Below are 24,319 nucleotides of genomic sequence, written 5' to 3'. Positions count from 1 at the left end.
AAAAGAAGGCTCAACTAAGGGGCCCATTTACTTACTCACGAACAGGCCGAATGCGTCCGATTGCGTTTTTTTCGTAATGATCGGTATTTTGCGATTTTTTCGGAAAATTATCGCGACTTTTTCGTTACCAATACGATTTTTGCGGAAAAACGCGAGTTTTTCGTAGCCATTCCGAAAGTTGTGATTTTTTCGTAGCGTTAAAACTTGCGCAAAAAGTTGTGATTTTTTCGTAGTGTTAAAACTTGCGCAAAACGTCGCGCCTTTTAAGTTTTAACGCTACGAAAAAAGCGAAACTTTTCGCGCAAGTTTTAACGCTACGAAAAAATCACAACTTTCGGAATGGCTACGAAAAACTCGCGTTTTTTTGCGCAAATCGTATTGGTAACGAAAAAGTCGCGATAATTTCCGAAAAGTCGTAAAGGCGCCGAAAAAATCGCAAAAAATACGAAAAAGTCGCAAAATGTTCGTTTTCCAATCGGAATTTTTCCAATTCAGTCGGAATTCGTGTCTTAGTAAATCAGCCCCTAAGTATTGATGTAATATCTCTGTGGGGGTGCCCAAATTTATGCACCTGTCTAATTTTGTTATGATGCATATTGCATATTTTCTGTTAATCTAATAAACTTTATGTCACTACTGTTTCCATAAGGCGCATATATATATATATATATATATATATATATATATTAAAAGGACGTTGCTACTTTGAAAGCTCAGCCAGTGATAAACAAAACTCCAAAGAATTAAGAGGGGTTCCCAAACTTTTTTTAATGACTGTTTGTATGTAGTACTCCATTTGGCAGTTCTGCCATTTGTAGAAGAATTGGGAACATAAATCCAAATATTACCAAATGGAAATCACTTGATTTCGCAATGTGCAAACAATGTGGTTTTAGTTGAGCTCCCAGCTCAAGTGAGTGCTGTTTGGGAATGTTTGGAATGATGCCTGATACACTAAATAATGGTAGATGGAATTGTAATGCAAACAAAGACACAGCTCACCTATAGTGCAGGGCTGGTCTTATAAACTGCAAGGCCAAATTGGAACCATTCTGGCGGGCCCCCTGCACAAAGTGTTGTCAGCTGGCACAGGGTTCCAGGAATGTATGGGTAAATAGTTCCTGCCTCTTACTATGTGACTGATGGTGTAACCCTTCCTTTTCACCACTTTCTCTTGTTCCATTGGCCCCCAACATTTCATGGCACAATGTGGGCCCCAAGCACTGTGCACTGACACGCCAAGCATACTACATACAGCGAGAGAGAGTGATTGGTCCCTCCAACACACTATACACAGTGAAAGGGGGGGTTTAATGTCCCAGAACACATAACAGTATTATTGGGCAATTATTGTTGGGGGCGGGATAGACAGCTTTATGTGCTTACTCCCCCTGGAGTGGGGCCCTATTGGGCCCAATAGGTTCAATTGACCTAAGGCTGGCCCTGCTATACTGGATTGGCAGAAAAAGGGCATATGTATGCAATAGTCCTTTTTAAAATCACAACCTTTTGTATTCTCAGCAGTGAGCCATCCACAGCAGCACCCGTCTCACCACCTATATATTACCTGTATATAAGCAGCAATTATCTTCCATCCATTTCCACTTAAATGTTTTTAGAGAGGTGTTTACAGCTTACTGTGTATATTTGACATAACTTTTCTTCATTTATGTGTGAGCTGCCACAGTTTGTTTTAGAGTCTAGCAAACAGCTACTGTACATAAAACACAGGTATACATGAGGCCCCTCCTCCTGTTCCAATGCCCCTTACATAAAATTGCATTAGTGATGCCCCTGTGGACAGTGCAGCTGAAAGACATCTGTTATGCCATGCAGCAATGTAGCTTGCCAGTCATATTCCCCTTCATTAATGCAATGGCAAACAGAATAATTTTTTCACCAGCTTGGGGGTGACGCCATATCCATTGAAATCACCTCCTATCACACACTACAGAATAGCCTGAAAGTGTTCTTTGCACTTAATCATCCCAGTGGCTGGCAAGTCTGAGTTATCTAAGCAAGTCTGCATATAACTGCATATCCCCAGCCTGTCCTCAGGGCCCTCCAACTATCTTGTTTTCTGGATATCTTAATTAATGATGTACCTGTGCTGCTAAGGATCATATAATATGTACTGTTGCCCAAGGACAGGTTTGGAAGCCACTGATTTTTTTCCTATGGACCAATACCTGAAAGGAATACTATCAAAGGAAAACATGTTTCTCTCAAAATGCATCAGTTAATCAAGCTTCTCCAGAAGAATTCTACATTGAAATCAGTTTTTTTTAAAGTGCAAACATTTTATTTAAATTTTATTTTGAAATATCACATGGGGCTAGCCACGATCTTCATTTCCCAGGGTGCCACAACCAAGTGATCTGTGCTCTGAAAATTCAGCCACACTTTACTTCTGCACTGCAAGTTGGAGTTAAATCACCCCCCTCCCTTTCCCCCCAGCAGCAGATCAACAGAACAATGGAAAGGTAGCAAGATAGCAGTTACCTGACACCTGTATTGCTAAAAATCCAAGTCTGGCTTGCGACTCTTTCAGTTACATGGGATAGGAGAAACAATAGGCTACATGAAAGCCTTTGTAATGCGTAGTACTGGCTACTTCTAAAAGCTCAGACTCAGGCGTTAAAAAACAATTGTGACGTAATGGTGTAAAGGTGAAAACACAAACTATGTACATAAAGTGGCCCATAGCGACCTCCCCAGGTGCCTCTTTTATACAAATTGCCTAGGCAAGCCAGGGGTACAGAAGTTGTTTAACCCCCCCCCCGTATATAGAGGATTGACTTGGGGATGTTAATGTGGGAATAAAGATGTAGGACCACTCTGTAATATTAACAGCACACACTGATAGGTTGGATCCTGCAATCGTACTAATAAACCAGCCAGGCTTCCATCTAACTGTACGTATTTTGCAGCCCATATATTACCTTTGCTGGTGCCCATCTTCTGCCTACATGGCATACATATTCCCTCCTGATCCGCTCTGATCTCTATTCGGGTGCTTTACCTCTGATCCTCCCTAATCCGCTCCACCTATATGGTGGGGGAACAGCCCAGGAGACGGTAGTTGCAGCGTACTGAATTTCTCTTTCCAATAATGGTCTATAGCGGTCACACATGACTCTACATATGGGAGTTGCAGTTCAGCAGAATAGGTGTCCAGTGTTTTCATTCCATTTTTGCTTGTCCTTCTCACTATCTTTAGTCTTTATTTCTTATGTACACCCTGTTGCAAATTATTATGCAAATTATATTTTTCTCATTTACCAAAATAATTGATGTAAATAACAGTCAGCATAATTCTCATGTTATCAACTATTAAGAGTACAATTCAAATTTGATTGAACAAACCTCCTAATGATAACAGTATTTTTTTTTAAGAATAAAAAACTTAAAATGCACTAACCAAATTATTACGCACAGTAAGTTTCAAAACACTTTATAGGTTGTAAAGAACTGAAAATTGTCATTTGTTGTGTTTGCAGCATATTTACTGGAATCAAAAGCTATTTCAATCAAACTTTTAACAACATTTTAACTTTTTAAATATTTTAACAGGTCACGTTACATTTTAACAGAGGACCCCTTATTTGATAGCTTCACAAGTCTTGCATCCATTGAACTTGTCAGTTTTTGGACAGTTTCTGCTTGAATTTGTTTGCAAGATGTCAGAATAGCCTCCATGAGCTGCTGTTTGGATGTAAACTGCCTCCCACCCTCATAGATCTTTTGCTTGAGGATGCTCCAAAGGTTCTCAATAGGACTGAGGTGAGGATGGAGGCCACACCATGACTTTCTCTCCTTTTATCCCCATAGCAGCCATTGATGCAGAAGTATTCTTTGCAGCATGAGATGGTGCATTGTCATGCATGAAGATGATTTTATTACGGAAAGCATAGTTCTTCTTCTGTACCAGGGAAGAAAGTGGTCAATCAGAAACTCCACATACTTTGCAGAGGTCATCTTTACGCCTTCGGGGACCCTAAAGGGGCCAACCAGCTCTTTTCCCATGATTCCGGCCCAAAACATGACTCCACCACCTCCTTGCCGACGTCGCAGCCTTGTTGGAAGACGGTGGCCTTCCACCAACCATCCACTACTCCATCCATCTCGACCATCCAGGGTTGCACGGCACTCATCAGTGAACAGGACTGTTTGAAAATTAGTCTTCATGTATTTCTCTGCCCAATGCAGCCGTTTCTGCCTGTGAGCATTGGTTAGTTGTGGCCAAATAGAAGGTTTATGCACAGTTGCAAGACTCTACACCTTGATTTCTGTTGGACTTCAGAGGCACCAGCAGCTTCAAATATCTGTTTGCTGCTATGTAATGGCATTTTAGCAGCTGCTCTCTTGATCCAATGCATGGATCTGGCAGAAATCTTCCTCAATGTGCCTTTATCTGCACAAACATGTATGTGCTCTGAATCAGCCAGAAATCTCTTAATAGTGCGATGATCATGCTTAAGTTTTCGTGAAATATCTAATGTTTTCATACCTCGTCCAAGCCATTGAGACACAATGCCATCCATGATTTTAATTGTAGGAGGGGGAGAGCCAATCACAGCCCTGCAGTCACACAATCACAGACAGGCTTCAGTTCCCTATCAGGTCAGCCTAGCTGCTGATTGGTTCCTATCCTACAGTGCAGTGTACGGAGGGCCGCCGGCTCCCCAGCTCATCCAGAGAATTCAGCCAGCAGGAAGTGGAACAGATGGGTGGGCTAGTGGGGTTTTGGTGGAATTTCTCAATAAATCAGTCTGAAACACAACTTTTTTAAGCACAATCCTTCTATATCTAGAGGAGTATAATTCCCTGGTACATTCTTAATTTTCATAGGATATGTCTCCTTTAAGGGTCTGGCAAAATGTTGCCAGGTTTAACTCTGGACATGCCAGGGAAATATAATGCTGGCATGACAGAAACCTTCCACAACTCCAATATCCTTGAAGGGATCCCACAGGGTAGATAGGTTCCCAACTTCAATCCTACCACTAGCCCAGACAGGACAAAAAAGACAAGGGGGCAGGGAGGAATTTTCAACCTATTGAGGGGAGGTCCTGTCCGCTGGCCAGCAGCAGTAATTAACCCATTGGTGAATGCACCCAGGGATGACTAGGGGAAAAATTAAACAAACAAAAAAAACCTACAAAAAAAGTAAAGGCTGGACAATTCTGTATCTTTATCAACTCTTTCTTACTGTACAGCTCTGATAGAAGGACTCAGATGAGAAGCTTGGGTTTAGTAAGCTAGAGGCGCAGGATATGATGGCACCTTGCTTCTTTCAGGTATGTCTGTTTTATTAATCTTGTGCCAGGCTTTTAGCTTTATTTGACTTCACAGAATGAATAGTCCATACTCTTGCACTGTAAATATAAGACTATAAATATATATTTCCTTTTTTTTATTGTATCAGAATTGTAAAAATTCTCTAAAAATGTTAATAAAAAAGAACATAAACTTACTTATTATTATTGATTTTTTAGACCTATCATTTCCAGTTTTCTCTCTTGAGATATTTCTTCTTCTTTGTCCCATTTTCCTTTAAGAAATTTTAGCACTCCAATACATTACTTTTTCCATCAATAAATACATAAACCATAATATTATAAATTTTATTATAAGTGATACTAAGGACACAATATGTTGCACAAACTAGTCATACTTTATCTGAAAAAACTAGGGTATATATATATATATAATACGTGTATTGGATATATTCAAAATGCTTGTGACCTGAGGGTTTCCAGATAAGATATCTTTCTGTATATTAGATCACCATGACTTAGGTCTGTTAAAAATTATTTAAACATATAGGGGCAGAGCTCTAATCAAATGAACCCCAGTAGAATTAGTGAAGGGAGCCACAGATGCCTGTTGCTATTTTCACAATGGGGCACTGTAAATGAGCCCTATAATAGGCAGTTTAATTAGGAACAGGGCAACAGCCTTTGAAACCTTTGCATGCTGTTCCACTAAGGCTCCATATAAACGGACTGGCAGCAGCTGTTTGTGTGCACTGTTGCATGAAAGAGAAAGGAAGAAGATCATTTACCCAAAAATAGTCTTTAAATTGTTTAAGACCCATGATAGACATAGTCACACACACACACAGAACCCAGAAGAAACAAGTGAGGCAAAATCTTTAGAGTGAAAGATATTTTATTCATCTGCTGGTGAGTGCACCAAAAGTGGCCCCTGTTTACAGTATTCATCTAGTTATTTATCATTTTCCCCACATCTATTTACAGAAACATTCATTCACAAATAACATTGTTTTTTTCAAAAGCAGATTTTTCCGCTTCATGAAAATCTCTGTGATCTTGCCAGGATTTTCCCACTTACTGCCCTTAAATTAAATCTTTGCAGCTCTTAGTATACTGAGAAAATTCATATTCTGAGCCTTTAAATCAATGTTGCTTCAGGAAATAGAATTACTTCCTAATAAGTTCAGGACTTGATTTACATACTGTGTATTGATACTCCTTATTCCAGTATCAGCCATTCAGTCTGATAACACCAAGCCCGTGTCAGCCAACACCAAAGGGGCACTTCTTGCTCATTGCACATTTATCTATAGAGCTGGAAACTCTTTTTGATGCAAATATTGTTCTTCCAGAGAATCTTAACTAAAGTAATGGAAATATAATGGAAATTATAGGGCCAAATAAAAAGATGTGTCTTGCTAGCAACGCATTATACATCTGCTTTTTTTCTACTTCAAAATGTCTAAGGGCAGAACTAAGCTCTCTTCTCTAGTTCAGTAACGAGCAGAGTACCAATCGTTGTCGTTGATCTGGATCAGTTCGGTCACTACGTCCATGAGGTTGTAGCTGTGCTTGTGTAGCAGGCGTTGGTTGAGTTGGCGGTCACAGAATCCCATCTCGAGGAGGATAGCCATCATGGCTCTGTCTTGTTCTTCTGAATTTCTTGGCTGGAGATGGAGAAGCAAGCAGAGTTGTTGGCATTAAATAGAATATTTAACATAGTATAGGTAATAATAAAAGATTTTGGAAATGCCTCCACCAATTCAATATTTTTGGGAACCCTGACTAACTAGTTGAATCAGAGGAAGGTTAAAAACACCTTCTAAAGCTTCTCCAATTTGCCTCGGAAAGGGAAAAATTCCTTCCTGAATCCACAATGGCAACTGCACCACTCCCTGTATCAACTCTGTACTTGAAGTGCTAATTTCGTTAACTTTGTACTTTATAATTTTATAAAACGGCATCCAACCCTTTCTTAAAGCTATAGCAAAAAGAGAAAGTTGTGCTCACCACTACAATTTAAAACATTAGGCAATGAGGCTGTGACCGCACATACATACAAAATCAAATGTTCCTCTGCCCTCATGCAATACCTGTTTTGTTTAAAGGGGAAGGCATTTCCTTAGTAGCTCATTACACAAAATGTCTTAATGTCTTATATATATTGATAATGGGCAGGTACAGAGCACCACTAGCTTTTCTGAAAGCTATCTAATGTATCTGACTTCAGGAGATCATTTGTTAACTTTTGGCATCTTAAGGCGGGACCTACTTTCTTCAAATACATGGAGCTCATATTCTCCATTCTGTTTTTTTTAACAACATTCACATAGAAAACAAAAGCTCTATGATACTTTGCCCATAACACTAACCATTTAGCCACTAACTAATGCATGCAAGCCTTTCTATGAACACTTGAATGAAGGGTTAAAGTTGACAGAGTTGCTGCACTCACCAGATTTATCTCTGGTTGTCCAGAGAATAAAGCCTTATAAGCAGAAGCAGCAACAGATAGGGCACCTTTCACAAGACCCCCGGCAATGCTGACACTGGTGAGTTGTCTGTTGGAAATCAAAAACATGCATTAAACATAACAGAACTATTTTGTTTCCTTTATTATCTCAAAAAACAGAAATGAGATTGCAAGGAAGCTGGCAAACCAAGAATACAAACTGGTACATGTTGGCATGACATTGGCTCAAGTAAAAAATTCAGTAATCAAAGTAGAAGGCCGATAGACCCACATAATTTTAGCAATGTGAAAGTTTATATACACAATGAATTTAATACAGTTACAAGACTGAAGTGCATCCATGGGAAATCACCAATATTATCTTGGATACATGATCTATGTAATCTTCCATATAACCATGATTAACTGTTGGGTTACCTTGCGTGATCAGTCTGTTGATTGTGTGCTGGGGCACAAGCTGTAGGCTCTAAGGCTGATGTGTTTTCATCTGAAGAATCTTTCAGAAAACCATCAAATAAGTGAAGAGTATTAAACAAGAGTATAAATCAGTGAGTAAACCTATATTAATTTTACATGGGATCAGTTGGAATGAGGCTAGGATTCTCACAAATGCCAGAGAGGCTGCTATAAGATGCAATAGACAGTCACTATTTAGACTGTCACTACTGATTGTTAAGATATATGTTGGACATAAGAACATAAAGAAGAATTCATTCATGATCTGTATTGAACTGCAACTCCTAAATGAGCATGCTCAGAATGATAACCTGGAAACACTAGTCACATTAATTAAGTACGATAATTAATGTAGAAAAAAAAAATCTCCATCAATTTTAACTCTATGGGGCTGATTTACTAACCCACGAATCCGACCCGAATTGGAAAAGTTCCGACTTGAAAACGAACATTTTGCGACTTTTTCGTATGTTTTGCGATTTTTTCGGATTCTGTACGAATTTTTCGTTACCAATACGATTTTTGCGTAAAAACGCGAGTTTTTCGTATCCATTACGAAAGTTGCGTAAAAAGTTGCGCATTTTGCGTAGCGTTAAAACTTACGCGAAAAGTTGCGCATTTTTCGTAGCGTTAAAACTTAACACTACGAAAAATGCGCAACTTTTCGCGTAAGTTTTAACGCTACGCAAAATGCGCAACTTTTTACGCAACTTTCGTAATGGATAGGAAAACTCGCGTTTTTACGCAAAAATCGTATTGGTAACGAAAAATTCGTAAAGAATCCGAAAAAATCGCAAAACATACGAAAAAATCGCAAAGTACCGATCATTACGAAAAAAACGCAATCGGACTCCATTCGACCCGTTCGTGGGTAAGTAAATCAGCCCCTAAGAGTGTAACTTTCAACAATTATATTTGAAGATGAACACAATACCTTGGTTCTTTTGCTCAGGAACTGATTGCATGATGCTTGCAGGTTCAGCTTCTGTTGTGACAGACAGAGCCGCTCCTTGTACCTCCTGCGGTGCCCTTATAATAATTGGACATTTCAGTTAGACCCCCACAATAACAATGTGATAATTGGGTCAGTTGAGAACTGGTTAGTATTCACTCAGCATGTGCTACTGGGTGAGTATATAGACTGTTTATTATCCCATATATTAATATCAATTCCATACACGTGTCCATGCATAGTATCCTTTCTTTGCAGGGGATTGGCTATTGTTGGATAGTCTGGGCTGAAGGGAGTATTGGGAGGATGGCCAACGGCAGAGTGATGAGTGCACCTCACCTGGGGGTTCAGCGGGTATCACACAGCAAGAAAGCAATCCACTCATCTATACGCAGAGAGTAGAATATAGAGAGCAGAGGTGAAAAAGAGTTAAACTGAGACCATCCCTTTCTTAACTGAGCAATGAAAACAAATATTTAATTGGTGGCCATAGGTTACTGCACAGGTGCAAGTTTGCCCAGCATTTTTATTTGAAGGGGCAGGCATAAAGATTTGTATGGATTATGTACATTTTGGGATTTCAAGAAAAAAAAAATTCGTAAGAGTTGTGAAGTTGTGGAACACATCACACCTTGTTTGGGGTGAGGGTCTCATCACTTCTGGGATGAGTGGCACAGTATCTAAGGTCTGTGATATTGTGAGGATTTCATTGATGCTGTGACTCTGGGACTGATGTCTATCACCTTCCCTTGCCTCGGCCTTTGTCTCTGTGTCACCTCCTGTCTCAGAAAGTGCTGAGTTGTACATGGACTCTTCCAATGGGCGGCTTGTGTCAAAGCACTCCGGAAGGATAATGATGTAGTCCTCCGTGGACTCCCATGATCCCTGGCTACCTGTTTCATCGTGAGCATTTTCTTTCATGTTTTGTTCATCTTCATATAAATCTACTGGACACGGCTCTGGTGAACAGAATTGTAGAACCCAGTTAGACAAAATATACACGTAATGGGGCCATGTGGGTTCAACAATGAGTACTTTGGGGGATGCATTTAGTTTAACCAGGTTTTAATTTTTAAAAAGTTCCAATCTTTTACCGAGTATGATAACAATGTTACTTCTTTCCTCATTTGTTACCTCTCTAAATATGGTCCAGTGATTAATGCAAACATGCAGCATTCGCCTAAGGACTCCATATGTAAGTCAACCAAACCAATACTGGAATGCAAAATATCCACTAACCTGTGGGAAGTGTCTTCTGTTGGTTTCCAACATCCACATTCTTATGTTCTACAGGTTTTGAGAAACTGGATGCAGAGGAACTCTGGGTCAAAGTCTTTTCATGCTTTATGCTGTAGTCACGATTTGTATGAGCCAAAGACTGCAGGGAACCTGGTAACGCACAGGATAGTTTGGTTGGCTAATTTGGTCTTTTATGTGAAACTGGCCTTAGCATGGCTGTAAGACAATCATTTTGCTTATCTAAATACATTCAACAACAATGATACCTCATTTGTATAGGTTTTAACAAAGAACATAGTTAGTATTTCTGGACAGCCTGCCCATCCCCCCACCTGAATTGCACCTGTTAACAGTATCAGACAGGCGTATCCAGGGCCCACCACTCAGCCACCTCTGCCTGCCCCCTTTCCACCAGACCACTCTGCACCACACATTTATGTACATGACCAGCGTTAATCAGGCTGTACCTCTTTTATTTAAATGTAAGATGGCCCTGCATTCACAGTTGAAGACACAGCCATCTTTAATTTGTTTAAGTTTTTCTGAGTTTGGCTGGTTTGTGGGCAGACAGCAGGGTTCAACAGGATGGGAGCCCAACAGGTTTTTTCCCAATGGCCCAGTCTAACCCTGCCTGTTAGTTGCCTCTAAAATCCACCTGTTATGCTTTCATTCTCCTTTAAAGCCAGAATGATTAATAATAGCAACAGCCAATATATACTGCCATCAACTAAACTGGTAAAGGGGATGGAAGATTTAAGCTATAAGGTTAGACTGTCAAGGTCGGGGTTGTTTTCTCTGGAAAAGAGGCGCTTGCGAGGGGACATGATTACTCTGTACAAATACATTAGAGGGGAATATAGATAGGGGGTGTTCTTTTTTCCCATAAAAACGATCAGCGCACCAGAGGTGACCCCTTTAGATTAGAGGAACGGAGCTTCCATTTGAAGCAGCGTAGGTGGTTTTTCACGGTGAGGGCAGTGAGGTTGTGGAATGCCCTTCCTAGAGATGTGGTTATGGCAGATTCTGTTAATGCCTTTAAGAGGGGCCTGGATGAGTTCTTGAACAAGCAGAATATCCAAGGCTATTGTGATACTAAAATCTACAGTTAGTATTAGTGGTTGTGTATATAGTTTATGTATGTAAGTGTATAGATAGGTAAGTATAAGTTGTGTGTGCTGGGTTTACTTGGATGGGTTGAACTTGAAGGACTCTGGTCTTTTTTCAACCCTATGTAACTATGTAACTATGTACTTATCACAGCAACCCCGAACACATGCTGTTGTTGATCAGTTTGGCCAAAACATGCTGTTTAGTAAAAGAGTTCACAAGAAGGATCTGGTCATGTCTATATAACCATCTTAAGAAAGAATGCAAAGCACCAAACCCACTAGCTGCCAAGAGCCCTTCCAATACTGCTTGGGTCATTCTGCATATTAGGATTTTGTTTCGGATTTAAGTGAATTCCAGTGCTTTTTGCTGGACCCAAACAAACATGAATCGCAAAAGTCATGTGACCTAGCTGACAAATGAATGCAACTATTTTATGTTCATATGTGAGGCAATTTTGTTAAAGAAAATGTCAAGTTTTAATATGCATATTCTCCACTGAAAGAACATTTCAAGTTTTAATATGCAAAGTCCCCACTGAATAATGGTATGGCTTAATATGACCCACATTATTCAGATCCTATTACTTTTTGAAAAAGAATATGAGATGCAGGTTTCACTGAGTATGAGATCCTATATCCAGAAACCCAAGGGATGCCTATCTCCCACCATCAGGCCTCTATGACCTTTACAGTATTGTATCAACATGGAACCCACTGTGGGGCGAGGGCTTCCTTTGAGGTAGGTTGTAATCCGGGGCTGCATCTAGCGTGAGACTGCGTATTACTGTTTCACACACAAACTGGGTTCCGCTGATTTCTTCTTCATCCTGTGCCGCAGTGTTTTCTTTGTTATCGAGAAACTTACTTAGTCCTGAAAAAAAAGGAGCCATATAAAACACACATTGATGTTTCTATAGACTACATTATCACATATGTCTGTCTGCTGGGCATCACTACATCACTGAAACTACCCAGCACAGACATACAGTACCTACAAAAAGTACTACGTTGTATTTATAGCTAGGAAATGGGTCACCAGGCTCTGGAAATGCCCTGACCCTCCAACATATGACCAATGGCATGAGTTAGTTGAGGATTTGAATAAAATAGAAAAGGCCGCATACAAAAGAAATGGAAATCACAAAAAATATGAAAAAGTATGGAATAAGTGGAATATAGCTATAAGTGAATGACCACGCTAAAAATGTACAGTAAAATAGGCTACTGTAAAAACCATACAAAACTGTACTTAATATGTCTGTTATTCTGGAAACATTGATCCTATACCCTCGCAATTTACTCTGTTACCAAGCTATGTACCATCTTTTTCATGTATCAATGCTAAACCAAATGTATGATTTTTCTATGTTCACCCTTTAATAAACTCACCTGAGTGAAAAAAAAAAAAGGGCCTGTGTCTTCAGAGGGCACCAATACCAAAATGTTGGAGATGGGGCTCATTTATAAAGACTCAGCAAATTTGCACAAGGGCAGTAACTTATAGTAACTTATCAGTGAATGGCTTCTTTTTAGGCAGCTGCAGGTTGAACAATAAAAGTAAACTTTTTGTTGCCATGGGTTACCGCCCAGATGCAAATCTGCCCAGCCTTTATAAATAAGCCTGTGCCTTAGCTGGAATAGAACCTAGCAAGGCAGCAATACTAACCACTGCATCACTGAGTGTGTAACTCAGCATCACTGCAAACAGATAAGCAGTTTTGGCCCACTCATGGAAAAACTATGCTACTAAACCGATATCACATAAATTCATTATATATACATTTATTATCCAATACATTTGTTCACAGGAAAATCTTTCCTGTGGCCACAACCAACCTTTGGTGAAGAGCTCCAGTGGCCACATGATCATATCATCAACATATATCAACATATATTTATATATTGTCTCAGTTATATGCAAGGCCTTACTATTATCTGTCTTTTGCAAAGTCATTTTACTCTCTTCAACTGTTTGTCCCAAACCTGTATTCTCAATTAATGGTCCATCGTGTGTCAGAGGAGACATGCACGGAGTCATATCTAGAAAGAAAAACTGGATCAGTATATAAGATATTAAAGGCTTATAAAAGCAAGTTTAAAGACCTAAAGAAGTTCAGAGTTGTTCCATCATTAAAACATTGTTGGTATAATGGTGAGCATGCTAATAACCAAAACCATACAAATAATGTGTCTGTTTCTGTGTATGATTGACAACAACCATTACAACCAGAAAATATTCTCTTCTATTCAGGTGCATACATACTAGCTGCAAGAAAACATGAAGCGAGATAATATTAGTTCTACTGGAATCCAAATACTGCCTTTGCATAATGAAAGGATATCTTATTTCCAATATGCATCCATTAAGCTAAACAACAATGGCTTGTTGGGGGGGTGAGATATGATAAATATTTAAACAGACCACATAATAATCTCTCATATCCTTCCAAAGAATTTATGGCTGAAAGTGGAAGGAAGGAAATTTCTGAAATTGGAAGAAAGGAAGATTTTTTTTTACCAGGCACAGACTACCAATCTGTGGATTTTAGCAAATGCTAGAGGGGCTGCTGTCAGATGGGAGCTGTTTGGGCATCTTTGTACTTGGAATGCCAGGGCCTATTTTGAATCCCAGTCAAGACCTGGCATTTTAAACTACACTGAGGCTACCACCACAGGCCCAATAAATAGCAACTGTCTATGGAATCTTATAGCAGCCCCTCTGGCATTTGCCAGATTAGGTGAAGATGGTGCAATTTATGCTGAGACAAGTTTTGTACTTTTGAATACTTCTTAGTGCCCTTGGATTTAAGCTGCCCTCTAAGTCCTGTATGCACGCTGCTGCTTAAGATCAGGCAAAAGCAAACTGCAGCTCTTTTGCCATTGTTGTGGAATACGGGCCACACTTTTGTAAACCCGGATGAGACATACCTGTTGCAAGCTATTAGCCTACCTCCCACCACCACCATGCCACTGTGTTTTTGTTTACTTCTACTCTTAATACATACAAAGTCTTTAAAGTGCACTCACCAATGGGAGTATTATGAGGAACATGTTCCAGTTCTTGGACAATGTTTATATCCAGCAACTCAAATGAAAGCAAATCCTAAACAAAAGAATAAAGGTGAACTCATCCCTTAAAGGACAAGGAAAAATTAATATAAATTAAAAGTAAGTCTAAAGGCATTCTTTTTAAGTATTTACTGCATATCTAAATTCCCAGATATCTGCTTGCTTCTCTGAGATATGGTGCTGGCAGCCTACAGCAGTGTGAAGACTACAGTGACATCACTGAAATCTCTCACCCCTTCCTGTAGGCTGGGGGGGGGGGGGGGGAGGGAATGAAACACATGTGCAGTATGAAGCAAGGAGGGAAAGGAAGGGAGAATACCTTTTTAAAGATGGCTGCCTGTTCAAGAAAACAGATAGAAAATGTGAACTAAAGTGTGACTGAGTAAATATTTAATTAGGTGAGCCAAAAGTGTGTTTTGTAAACTCTGCACCTTTATAAACTGTAAGAATAAAAGGTGAAAGTAAGAAGAAAACTGGTTATAACTAGGTGAAATTAATACCATTGCCTCCAACCCCACCAAGAAGGGACAGTTTTTTACCTGAGCAGTAAGAAGATCCACAGATGGAATGTACAGCTGTCTGTCACAGTTCATATTCCTGATTGGCTCAGGAGTGGGGGCCCTGGCCACGTCTTGGATCAGCAAGTATCCATTCTGTTGCTGAGTAAATACAGTGGGTTGCATCCTATTAAAGGTCAATATTTAATAAGGTCTGTGATTATTTTAGAAATTACAATGTAAAAAAAGTATAGTTGGAATGTAGTTCAAAATTATTATAAAAAATAATTATACCCTCAGGGACTATGGCCCATATATGGTGGACCTGTCCACAAGCAACTAGATATTGGATTTGGGAATATAACTTTGCAGTCCTAAACGTTAACCTGTGAAGAGACCCATATGTCGCATTAATGGGAGCACCAGCTCAAGGGCTGACAAATACACAAAGGAGATAAATTAACTAGATATTTCTGGCTGCAAGACAAGTTCTAGCAAGATCTTGGAAATCCCTTACTATAAATTATAACCTATTTAAGCCCAAAATCGACTGGATATTTATAAATGAAAAGTTGACAATAGCGCACACCATGGATAGACTATAGATTCGGAGGGACTCACCCTACTCACCTATTATCTACTTAACAAAGTAGTAGGCAAGTGTTCCTAAATTGAACTATGTTTAATAATATATTCCTCTGTTATTACTTAACCTTTTTTATTTATTCCCTTTATTGAAATATAAATGTAATTTTATCTCAATATCAATGATAACTTGTATCCACATGATAACATTATCTAACTGTTATACAAATATACAACTCGATTTATGAAATGTTTATTTTGTTACTATAAAACAATAAAAAAATTATAAAAAAAAAAATTATACCTTGTAATGCCAATGATTTCAAGTATACTACAGAGCTGCCATAATAGAAGGTATCAGTATTATATACTTGCCCCAATCCCCCTGGAAGATAGGTCTTTCACTGCAGGGTCCAGAATATCATTACATGCTATGGTATCCACAATGATGCTGCACCAAACTCGAGGTCCAAAGTGTTCTCCCTTATGGGACAGGCGCCAGTGGGAGGTGTAGGTCCCCTCCAGTGCCGGGGCAATAAAGTCTACAGACAAAACTCCCACCTCATTAGGGTGCAGGGAAGGGACTGGAGCTTCCTTGCATGAAGGGGGTGCTAATGTCAGGTTTCCCCACATGAACGTCAGCTGTGGAAAGTAACCCAGTCAGTATGGAGATATTATGCACTGCTACTGTTTGCAAAATTAAGAAAAAGGGTGGGGGTCTAACAAAGAAGTAATATACACAGGTAGGTTCAATGTTCAACAGGCACAGTTTTCCATACAAGCCCAGTTTCTTGGGCTGTTCTTACAGACAGACGTCCACTGACCCATTATTTTATATATATAGCAAAGAGCAATGTGTTTCAGTTTACACAGATCTTTACAAAGGATTTCTGACACATTACCTTAGTATCCAAACTCCACTTAACATTCCCATTGTTCTTCATCCTCCAGTGTTTTATAAACTTAGTCCCTGGCTGAAGATGTGTTCCATCGGGTAAGTTTTCATCCACAAAGATGGCACTGACAGTGGGGATGATCTGTGCGCATGGCTGCATGGGAATTCTGCATTGATAGAATAAAATAAGCAATGAGGCATTTATTCCCAAACTGCCCACAAGACTTTAATTATTTAGTAAATAAACTGCTACACTGAAACATACAGGGGCTAATATTTAGTAAGTTTAGAAGCCTAATTAATGAACACAAGGGCAAAGTGCTAGTTTGGACTCATAATTGAGTGGATGTCATTGCTATTTCAAAGTGCGAATGCAGACACTGACGCAGCCTGGACCTGCCAGGGTTGCACCAACAGTCACTATTGTGTAAGCAAAGCCTTAGAATCTGTATGAAAGTTAAGTTCCCAAACATAAAGTTTCACCTGAATTGTTCTTTAGGGGAAGCAAGGAAAGCAAGCGGCCCTTCAGTCCTGGCCTCTACTGGTCTCCGCATTTTGAAGTATAGGTGGTTGGGGTCATGGTCACAGCCTTCGGCCTCACAGCGCTCGCAGATGCTAAAGGATTCACAGGTGCTGTGGGGAAAGAATAAGAATAAGAATATGAATGAATATGCCTGTACAGTATAACCAAATGTGTAGATTCTTGCAGAATTGTTCTAGGTCTTTGTGCTGTGTTTCAGACTGCAGAAACCTGCAACTTAATAGAGCATGAGGTGCACAGCCATTCCCCTGGGCAGTGCTGCCTCTTTTGCCCCAAGTATTCTTGCACTTCTGTCCAGGGAAATCATAAAGACCCCTATCATAAATATTGATCATATTCTTGAAGATATAACATGAACCGCAAAATATATACAAAACAATCAAACTGGCTCTATGTGACATTTTAGCATATACAGAGTACAACATATAGAAGTGCAGTAAAGGACAAAACTAGTCAATCTAAGGGGCTTCAAGGTTGAATTGCTATGTATCTGCAAATAAGTTTATAATGCTGGCCTGTGTTTTTGTTTGAGGCTTGTGGGATTTCATAGTGAAAGTTGGGCATCATTAGGTGTTCTATTTGGATGCCTATCTACTATGGACAATTTTTATGACTATTTTTGTGTGTTTTTTTTTTTTTTTCCAAAGCCCAATATCTACCTGCACTGATAGCGTATACCGATTATCTTTTGTTTACAGATGCTGCAGACCAGATGCCAGTCATACAGGTCGTCAGGAAGAGCCGTACTTCCTGCTTCTTTAACTGCCAATGAATAGCTGCTGGCGTTGGACATGGAGTTCTCTCTTAGAGATTGGGTGACCCTTTCGACTGTTTCCAGTATGATTTGTTCCTTAAACTGCAAGAAAAAAAAGAAAGTTTAGTAAATAAAAGTCACACTTACAAACCATGAAACAGCCATCAGCTTTTATTGGCCTATGTATGGCAACCTTTACTGTCAAAAGTACCCAGTCAAAATGTACCCAGTATAAAAAAACAGCCCTGGCAGGAGCTATCTTAAACCGCTTGTATAGCTGAAGCTATCCTAAACCTAGCTTGAACTGCACTGCGCAACTCAATATCAGGTACACTCATAAGGACAATTTTTACTGTTACAGGTGGTGCAGGGAGGGGGGCTGATGGTGGCTGGTTGAAGGGGAGCTGTGGTTTGGGGGGTTCAATTCTTCTTCGATTTGTATTTCTACTAAATCAGTAATCCGATAACACACACATATATACAGTTAGGTCCATAAATATTTGGACAGAGACAACTTTTTTCTAATTTTGGTTTTGTACATTGCCACAATGAATTTTAAATGAAACAACTCAGATGCAGTTGAAGCGCAGACTTTCAGCTTTAATTCAATGGGGTGAACAAAACGATTCCATAAAAATGTGAGGCCACTAAAGCATTTTTCACACAATCAGGCTCAAAAGTAATTGGACAAGGGCTTAAAAGTAATTAGACAATTGACCCAAAGGCTATTTCATGGGCAGGTGTTGGAAAGTCCATTGTTATGTCATTATCAATTAAGCAGATAAAAGGCTTGGAATTGATTTGAGGTGTGGTGCTTGCATGTGGAAGATTTTGCTATGAACAGACAACATGCGGTCAAAGGAGCTCTCCATGCAGATGAAAGAAGCCTTCCTTAAGCTGTGAAAACAGAAAATACCCATCCGAGAAATTGCTACATTATTAGGAGTGGCAAAATCTGCAGTTTGGTACATCCTGAGAAAGAAAGCAAACACTGGTGAACTCAGCAATGCAAAAAGACCTGGACATTCACGAAAAACAACAGTGGTGGATGATCTTAGAATCATTTCCATGGTGAAGAGTAACCCCTTCACAACAGCCAACCAAGCGAACAACACTCTCCAGGGGGTAGGCGTATCGATATCCAAGTCTACCATATAGAGAAGACTGCAGTAAAATACAGAGGGTGCACTGCAAGGTGCAAGCCTCTCATAAGCCTCAAGAATAGAAAGGCTAGATTGGACTTTGCTAAAGAACATCTAAAAAAGCCAGCACAGTTCTGTAAAAACATTCTTTGGACAGATGAAACCAAGATCAACCTATACCAGAATGATGGCAAAAAAACAGTATGGAGAAGGCGTGGAACAGCTCATTATCCAAAGCATACCACATCATCTGTAAACCACGGTGGAGTCAGTGTGATGGCTTGGGCGTGCATGGCTGCCAGTGGCACTGGGACACTAGTGTTCATTGATGATGCTAAAGTGCTAAATGCAGTCAAATTGATTGGGCGGTGTTTAATGATACAGGTGGACAATGACCCAAAACACACAGCCAAAGCAACCCAGGAATTTATTAAAGAAAAGAAGTGGAAAATTCATCAATGGCCAAGTCAGTCACCTAATATTAACCCAATTGAGCATGTATTTCACTTGTTGAAGACTAAACTTCCGACAGAAAGGCCCACAAACAAACAGCAACTAAAAGCCGCTGCAGTAAAGGCCTGGTAGAGCATTAAAAAGGAGGAAACCCAGCATCTAGTGATGTCCATGAGTTTAAGACTTCAGGCTGTCATTACCAGAAAAGGGTTTTCAACCAAGTATTAGAAATGAACATTTTATTTCCAGTTATTTAATTTGTCCAATTACTTTTGAGCCCCTGAAATGAAGGGATTGTGTTAAAAAAAATGCTTTAGTGGCCTTACATTTTTATGCAATCGTTTTGTTCACCCCACTGAATTAAAGCTGAAAGTCTGCACGTCAACTGCATCTGAGTTGTTTCATTTAAAATTCATTGTGGTAATGTACAGAACCAAAATTACAAAAAAAGTTGTCTCTGTCCAAATATTTATGGACCTAACTGTATATATATATATATATATATATATACATATATATAGATATACATACTTTTTGCATATAGATGGCAAACCAGTCTGGAGGGATGACAGTTGATTCCTTGGTCACAGTTGGCTGCTCCTGTCCAAGATAAAGATTCAGTAGCAAAATCTTATTTAAAATTGGTATAATTTGTTTTAGTTTATCTTTTTCAATCATGTTTCTTACAAAGCTAAGGTGTATTTACAAGATGTATAAGGATATGACAGCACATTAAGTAACTCAGTTGTGACATTAAATTATATTATAGTAACATAGTAAGTTGGGTTGAAAAAAGACATACGTCCATCACGTTCAACCATAATGCCTATATCCAACCTGCCTAACTACTAGTTGATCCCATAACCCTGTATTCCCTCACTTGCTAAGAATCCATCCAGCCCCTTCTTAAAGTTATATAATGTATCAGCCAGCACGACTAATTCGGGGAGGGAATTCCAGAACTTCACAGCTCTCACAGTAAAAAATCCTTTCCGAATATTTAAATGGAACCTCCCTTCTTCTAAACGGAGACTTTCCATACCCTTTACCAACTTAGTTGCCCTTCTCTGGACCCTCTCTAACTCAATAATGTCCCGTTTGAGCACTGGAGACCAAAACTGAACAGCATATTCTAGATGGGGCCTTACCAGTGCTCTGTAAAGGGGAAGAATAACCCCCTCCTCCCGTGAATCTATGCCCCTTTTAATACAGCTCAAAACCTTGTTTGCCCTTGCAGCTGCTGCCTGGCATTGCTTGCTACAGCCAAGTTTATTATCTACAAGGACTCCAAGGTCCTTCTCCATTATGGATCTGCCTAGTGCAGTTCCATTAAGGGTATAAGGGGCTTGCATATTTTTACATCCCAGGTGCATGACCTTACATTTATCCACATTAAATCTCATCTGCCACTTAGCTGCCCAGATTGCCAGTTGGTCAAGATCCTGCTGCAGGGATGTCACATCCTGGATAGAATTGACTGGTCTGCAGAGTTTTGTGTCATCTGCAAACACTGATACATTACTCATAATATCCTCCCCTAAGTCATTTATGAACAAATTAAACAAAAGTGGACCCAGTACAGAACCCTGAGGGACCCCACTGAGAACCTTACTCCAAGTAGAGAATGTACCATTAACAACCACCCTCTGTACCCGATCCTGTAGCCAGTTTTCTATCCATGTGCAAACGACTTCACTAAGACCAATAGACCTTAGCTTTGAAAGCAGTCGTTTGTGGGGAAAGGTATCAAATGCTTTGGCAAAATCCAAATAGATTATATCTACTGCATCCCCACTGTCCAGCTTCTTACTTACCTCATCATAAAAAGCAATTAAATTGGTCTGACATGACCTGTCCTTCATAAAGCCATGCTGATTACTGCTCATAATGGCATTCTCCAGTACATAATTTTGAATGTGATCCCTTAACAAGCTTTCAAATAACTTGCCCACCACGGATGTCAAACTTACAGGCCTATAATTGCCAGGCTGAGATCTTACTCCCTTTTTAAAGAAAGACTGGCCAAGTTGGGTCTGTTTACACTGGAGAAGAGGCGCTTAAGAGGTGACATGATAACTATGTATAAATATAAAAGGGGATCATATAATAACCTTGCTAATGCTTTATTTACCAGTAGGTCCTTCCAACTGACACAAGGGGAACCAACTCCGTTTAGGAGAAAGAAGGTTCCGTTTAAATATTCGGAAAGGATTTTTTACTGTGGGAGCTGGGAATTTGTGGAATTCCCTCCCTCAGGTTCCTGTGCTGTACAAAAATGAGACAAAAATAAATAATTTCAGAACTTTTTCCACCTTTAATGTGACCTATAATCTGTACCACTCAATTGAAAAACAAACTGAAATCTTTTAGGTGAAAGGAAGAAAACAAAAAAAAACTAAAATAATGTGGTTGCAAAAGTGTGCACACCATTTAACTAATGCTTTGTTGAAGCACCTTTTGATTTTATTACAGCACTTATTACAGTCTTTTTGGGTATGAGTCTATCAGCATGGCATATTTTGACTTTGCAAGATTTGCCCACTCTTCTTTGCAGAAACACTCCAAATCTGTCAGATTGCGAGGGCATCTCTTGTGCACAGCCCTCTTCAGATCACCCCACAGATTTTCAATCGGATTCAGGTCTGGGCTCAGGCTGGGCCATTCCAAAACTTTAATCTTCTTCCAGTGAAGCCATTCCTTTTTTGATTTGGATGTATGCTTTGGGTCAAAGATGAAGTTCCTCCTCATGTTCAGCTTTCTAGCAAAAGCCTGAAGGTGTTGTGCCAATACTGACTGGTATTTGGAACTGTTCAATATTCCCTCTATCTTAACTAAGGCCCCAGTTCCAGCTGAAGAAAAACAGCCCCAAAGCATGATGCTGCCACCGCCATGCTTCACTGTTCTTTCGGTGATCTGCAGTATTGCTTTTGCCAAACATATTATACTGCATATCTGCAGTATTGCTTTTTCCAAACATATTTTTTGGAATTATGGCCAAAAAGTTCAACCTTGGTTTCATCAGACCATAACACTTTTCCCACATGCTTTTGGGAGACTTCAGATGTGTTCTTGCAAAATGTAGCCTGGCTTGGATGTTTTTCTTCGTAAGAAAAGGCTTTCGTCTTGCCACTCTACCCCATAGCCCAGACATATGAAGAACACGGGAGATTGTTGTCACATGTACCACATAGCCAGATATTCCTGCAGCTCCTTTAATGTTGCTGTAGGCCACTTGGTAGCCTCCCTAACCAGTTTTCTTCTCGTCTTTTTATCAATTTTGGAGGGATGTCCAGTTCTTGGTAATGTCACTGTTGTGCCATATTTTTTCCACTTGATGATGACTGTCTTCACTGTGTTCCATGGTATATCTAATGCCTTGGAAATTCTTTTGTACCCTTCTCCTGACTGATATCTTTTAACAATGAGATCCCTCTGATGCTTTGGAAGCTCTCTGTGGACCATGGCTTTTGCTGTGGGATGTGACTAAAAAAATGTCAGGAAAGACCAACTAGAGCAGCTGAACTTTATTTGGGGTTAATCAGAGGCACTTTAAATGATGGCAGGTGTATGCTGACTCCTATTTAACATGATTTTGAATGGGATTGCTTAATTCTGAACACAGCTACATCCCCAGTTAGAAGAGGGTGTGCACACTTATGCAACCACATTATTTAGTTTTTTTGGTTTTCTTCCCTCCACCTAAAAGATTTTAGTTTGTTTTTCAATTGAGTGGTACAGTTTATAGGTCACATTAAAGGTGGAACAAGTTCTGAAATGATTTATCTTTGTCTTATTTTTGTACAGCACAGGAACCTGACATTTTACCAGACTTTTGATGAACTTTTTGTAGACTTTTGATATCCACTGTATATATAGGCATTATGGTTGAACTTGCTGGACGTATGTCTTTTTTTGACCTAACTATGTTACTATGTTACTTTAACATGTGTGTAAAGCAATTTGAACAGGCTTCTTTAGGAAAAAAAACAGGTGAACACTGGAATGGATTAGTGATAGAAAGTACAGATGCCATGCTGATCAGTAGGTATGGTTGATTGTCCAACGCACAGAATGATAAGAAGAATATATTATATAATTACCGCTGCTTTACTGGAAGCTTGTTCCCTTTGCATCTCTTGCCCCACCGCCCTTGCAAGAATGGAATAATGCTCCAGTGGTCTCTTCCCATTTCTGAGGGCAGGACAGCTTTTTGGCAACGGTGTATTCAGTTCCTCAAAACTTGAAGGCTCTTCACTCTTGCCAGGCTGTTGTGTGTCATTTGGGTTTATCTGTGGAAGTCCTCCTCGCTTCGCTGCAATCTGAAAAGGTCATTGAGATTTTTCAAAATATTAATGCAATAAAGATGGATACTCATAAAGATATCTATGATTATAGGAACTATGTTTTAAGTAGGGAAGCACCAAATCCACTATTTTGCAACCCTAGTTGCATCCCTAGTTTTAAAGGAGAAGGAAAGGCTAGTAAAGAGTTAATCTCAAGCTGCAGGCATACCTTCAATTGTCTCAATAGTGCCCTTAAAGGAACAGTAACACCAAAAAATGAAAGTGTATAAAAGTAACTAAAATATAATGTGCTGCTGCCCTGCACTGGTAAAAGTTGTGTGTTTACTTCAGAAAGTCTACTATAATTTATATAAATAAGCTGCTATGTAGCCATGGAGGCAGCCATTCAAAAGAGAAAAGGCACAGGCGCATAGCAGATAACAGATAAAACACTATTGTATTCTACAGAACTTATCTGTTACCTGCTATGTAACCTGTGCCTTTTCTCCTTTTTTCCAGCTTGAATGGCTGCCCCCGTGGCTACACAGCAGCTTATTATATAAATTATAGTAGTGTTACTGTAGCAAACACA

At 39.6% G+C, this 24,319-nt stretch overlaps 1 protein-coding gene across 4 annotated transcripts in view; it reads right to left on the bottom strand.

Moving 5' to 3' along the window:
• Positions 1–6,156: 6,156 nt before the first annotated feature.
• Positions 6,157–24,319, bottom strand: part of nbr1 (neighbor of BRCA1 gene 1) — a 33,450-nt gene continuing 15,287 nt past the window's right edge. For 2 of the 4 annotated variants that reach the window (XM_004918636.4, XM_031894565.1), the window contains exons 7-22: positions 23,545–23,763; positions 19,976–20,044; positions 17,755–17,951; positions 17,038–17,187; positions 16,562–16,721; positions 16,035–16,301; positions 15,117–15,236; positions 14,536–14,611; positions 13,438–13,548; positions 12,224–12,379; positions 10,400–10,549; positions 9,792–10,119; positions 9,143–9,237; positions 8,170–8,248; positions 7,735–7,840; positions 6,157–6,946 (exon numbers count right to left, since the gene is read on the bottom strand). In XM_004918636.4, coding sequence (XP_004918693.1) covers positions 6,773–6,946; positions 7,735–7,840; positions 8,170–8,248; positions 9,143–9,237; positions 9,792–10,119; positions 10,400–10,549; positions 12,224–12,379; positions 13,438–13,548; positions 14,536–14,611; positions 15,117–15,236; positions 16,035–16,301; positions 16,562–16,721; positions 17,038–17,187; positions 17,755–17,951; positions 19,976–20,044; positions 23,545–23,763 — 2,457 coding nt within the window. In that variant the 3' untranslated portion in view covers positions 6,157–6,772. The remainder of the gene's footprint in view (positions 6,947–7,734; positions 7,841–8,169; positions 8,249–9,142; positions 9,238–9,791; positions 10,120–10,399; positions 10,550–12,223; positions 12,380–13,437; positions 13,549–14,535; positions 14,612–15,116; positions 15,237–16,034; positions 16,302–16,561; positions 16,722–17,037; positions 17,188–17,754; positions 17,952–19,975; positions 20,045–23,544; positions 23,764–24,319) is intronic. The other 2 variants (XM_031894566.1, XM_031894567.1) reach the window with 2 other exon arrangements.

The sequence above is a fragment of the Xenopus tropicalis genome, chromosome 10 (assembly GCF_000004195.4).
Source record: "Xenopus tropicalis strain Nigerian chromosome 10, UCB_Xtro_10.0, whole genome shotgun sequence".
Taxonomy (NCBI): Eukaryota; Metazoa; Chordata; class Amphibia; order Anura; family Pipidae; genus Xenopus; species Xenopus tropicalis.
The sequence above is the reverse complement of the archived record's forward strand: the minus strand, read 5'-3'. Positions and strand labels throughout refer to the sequence as shown.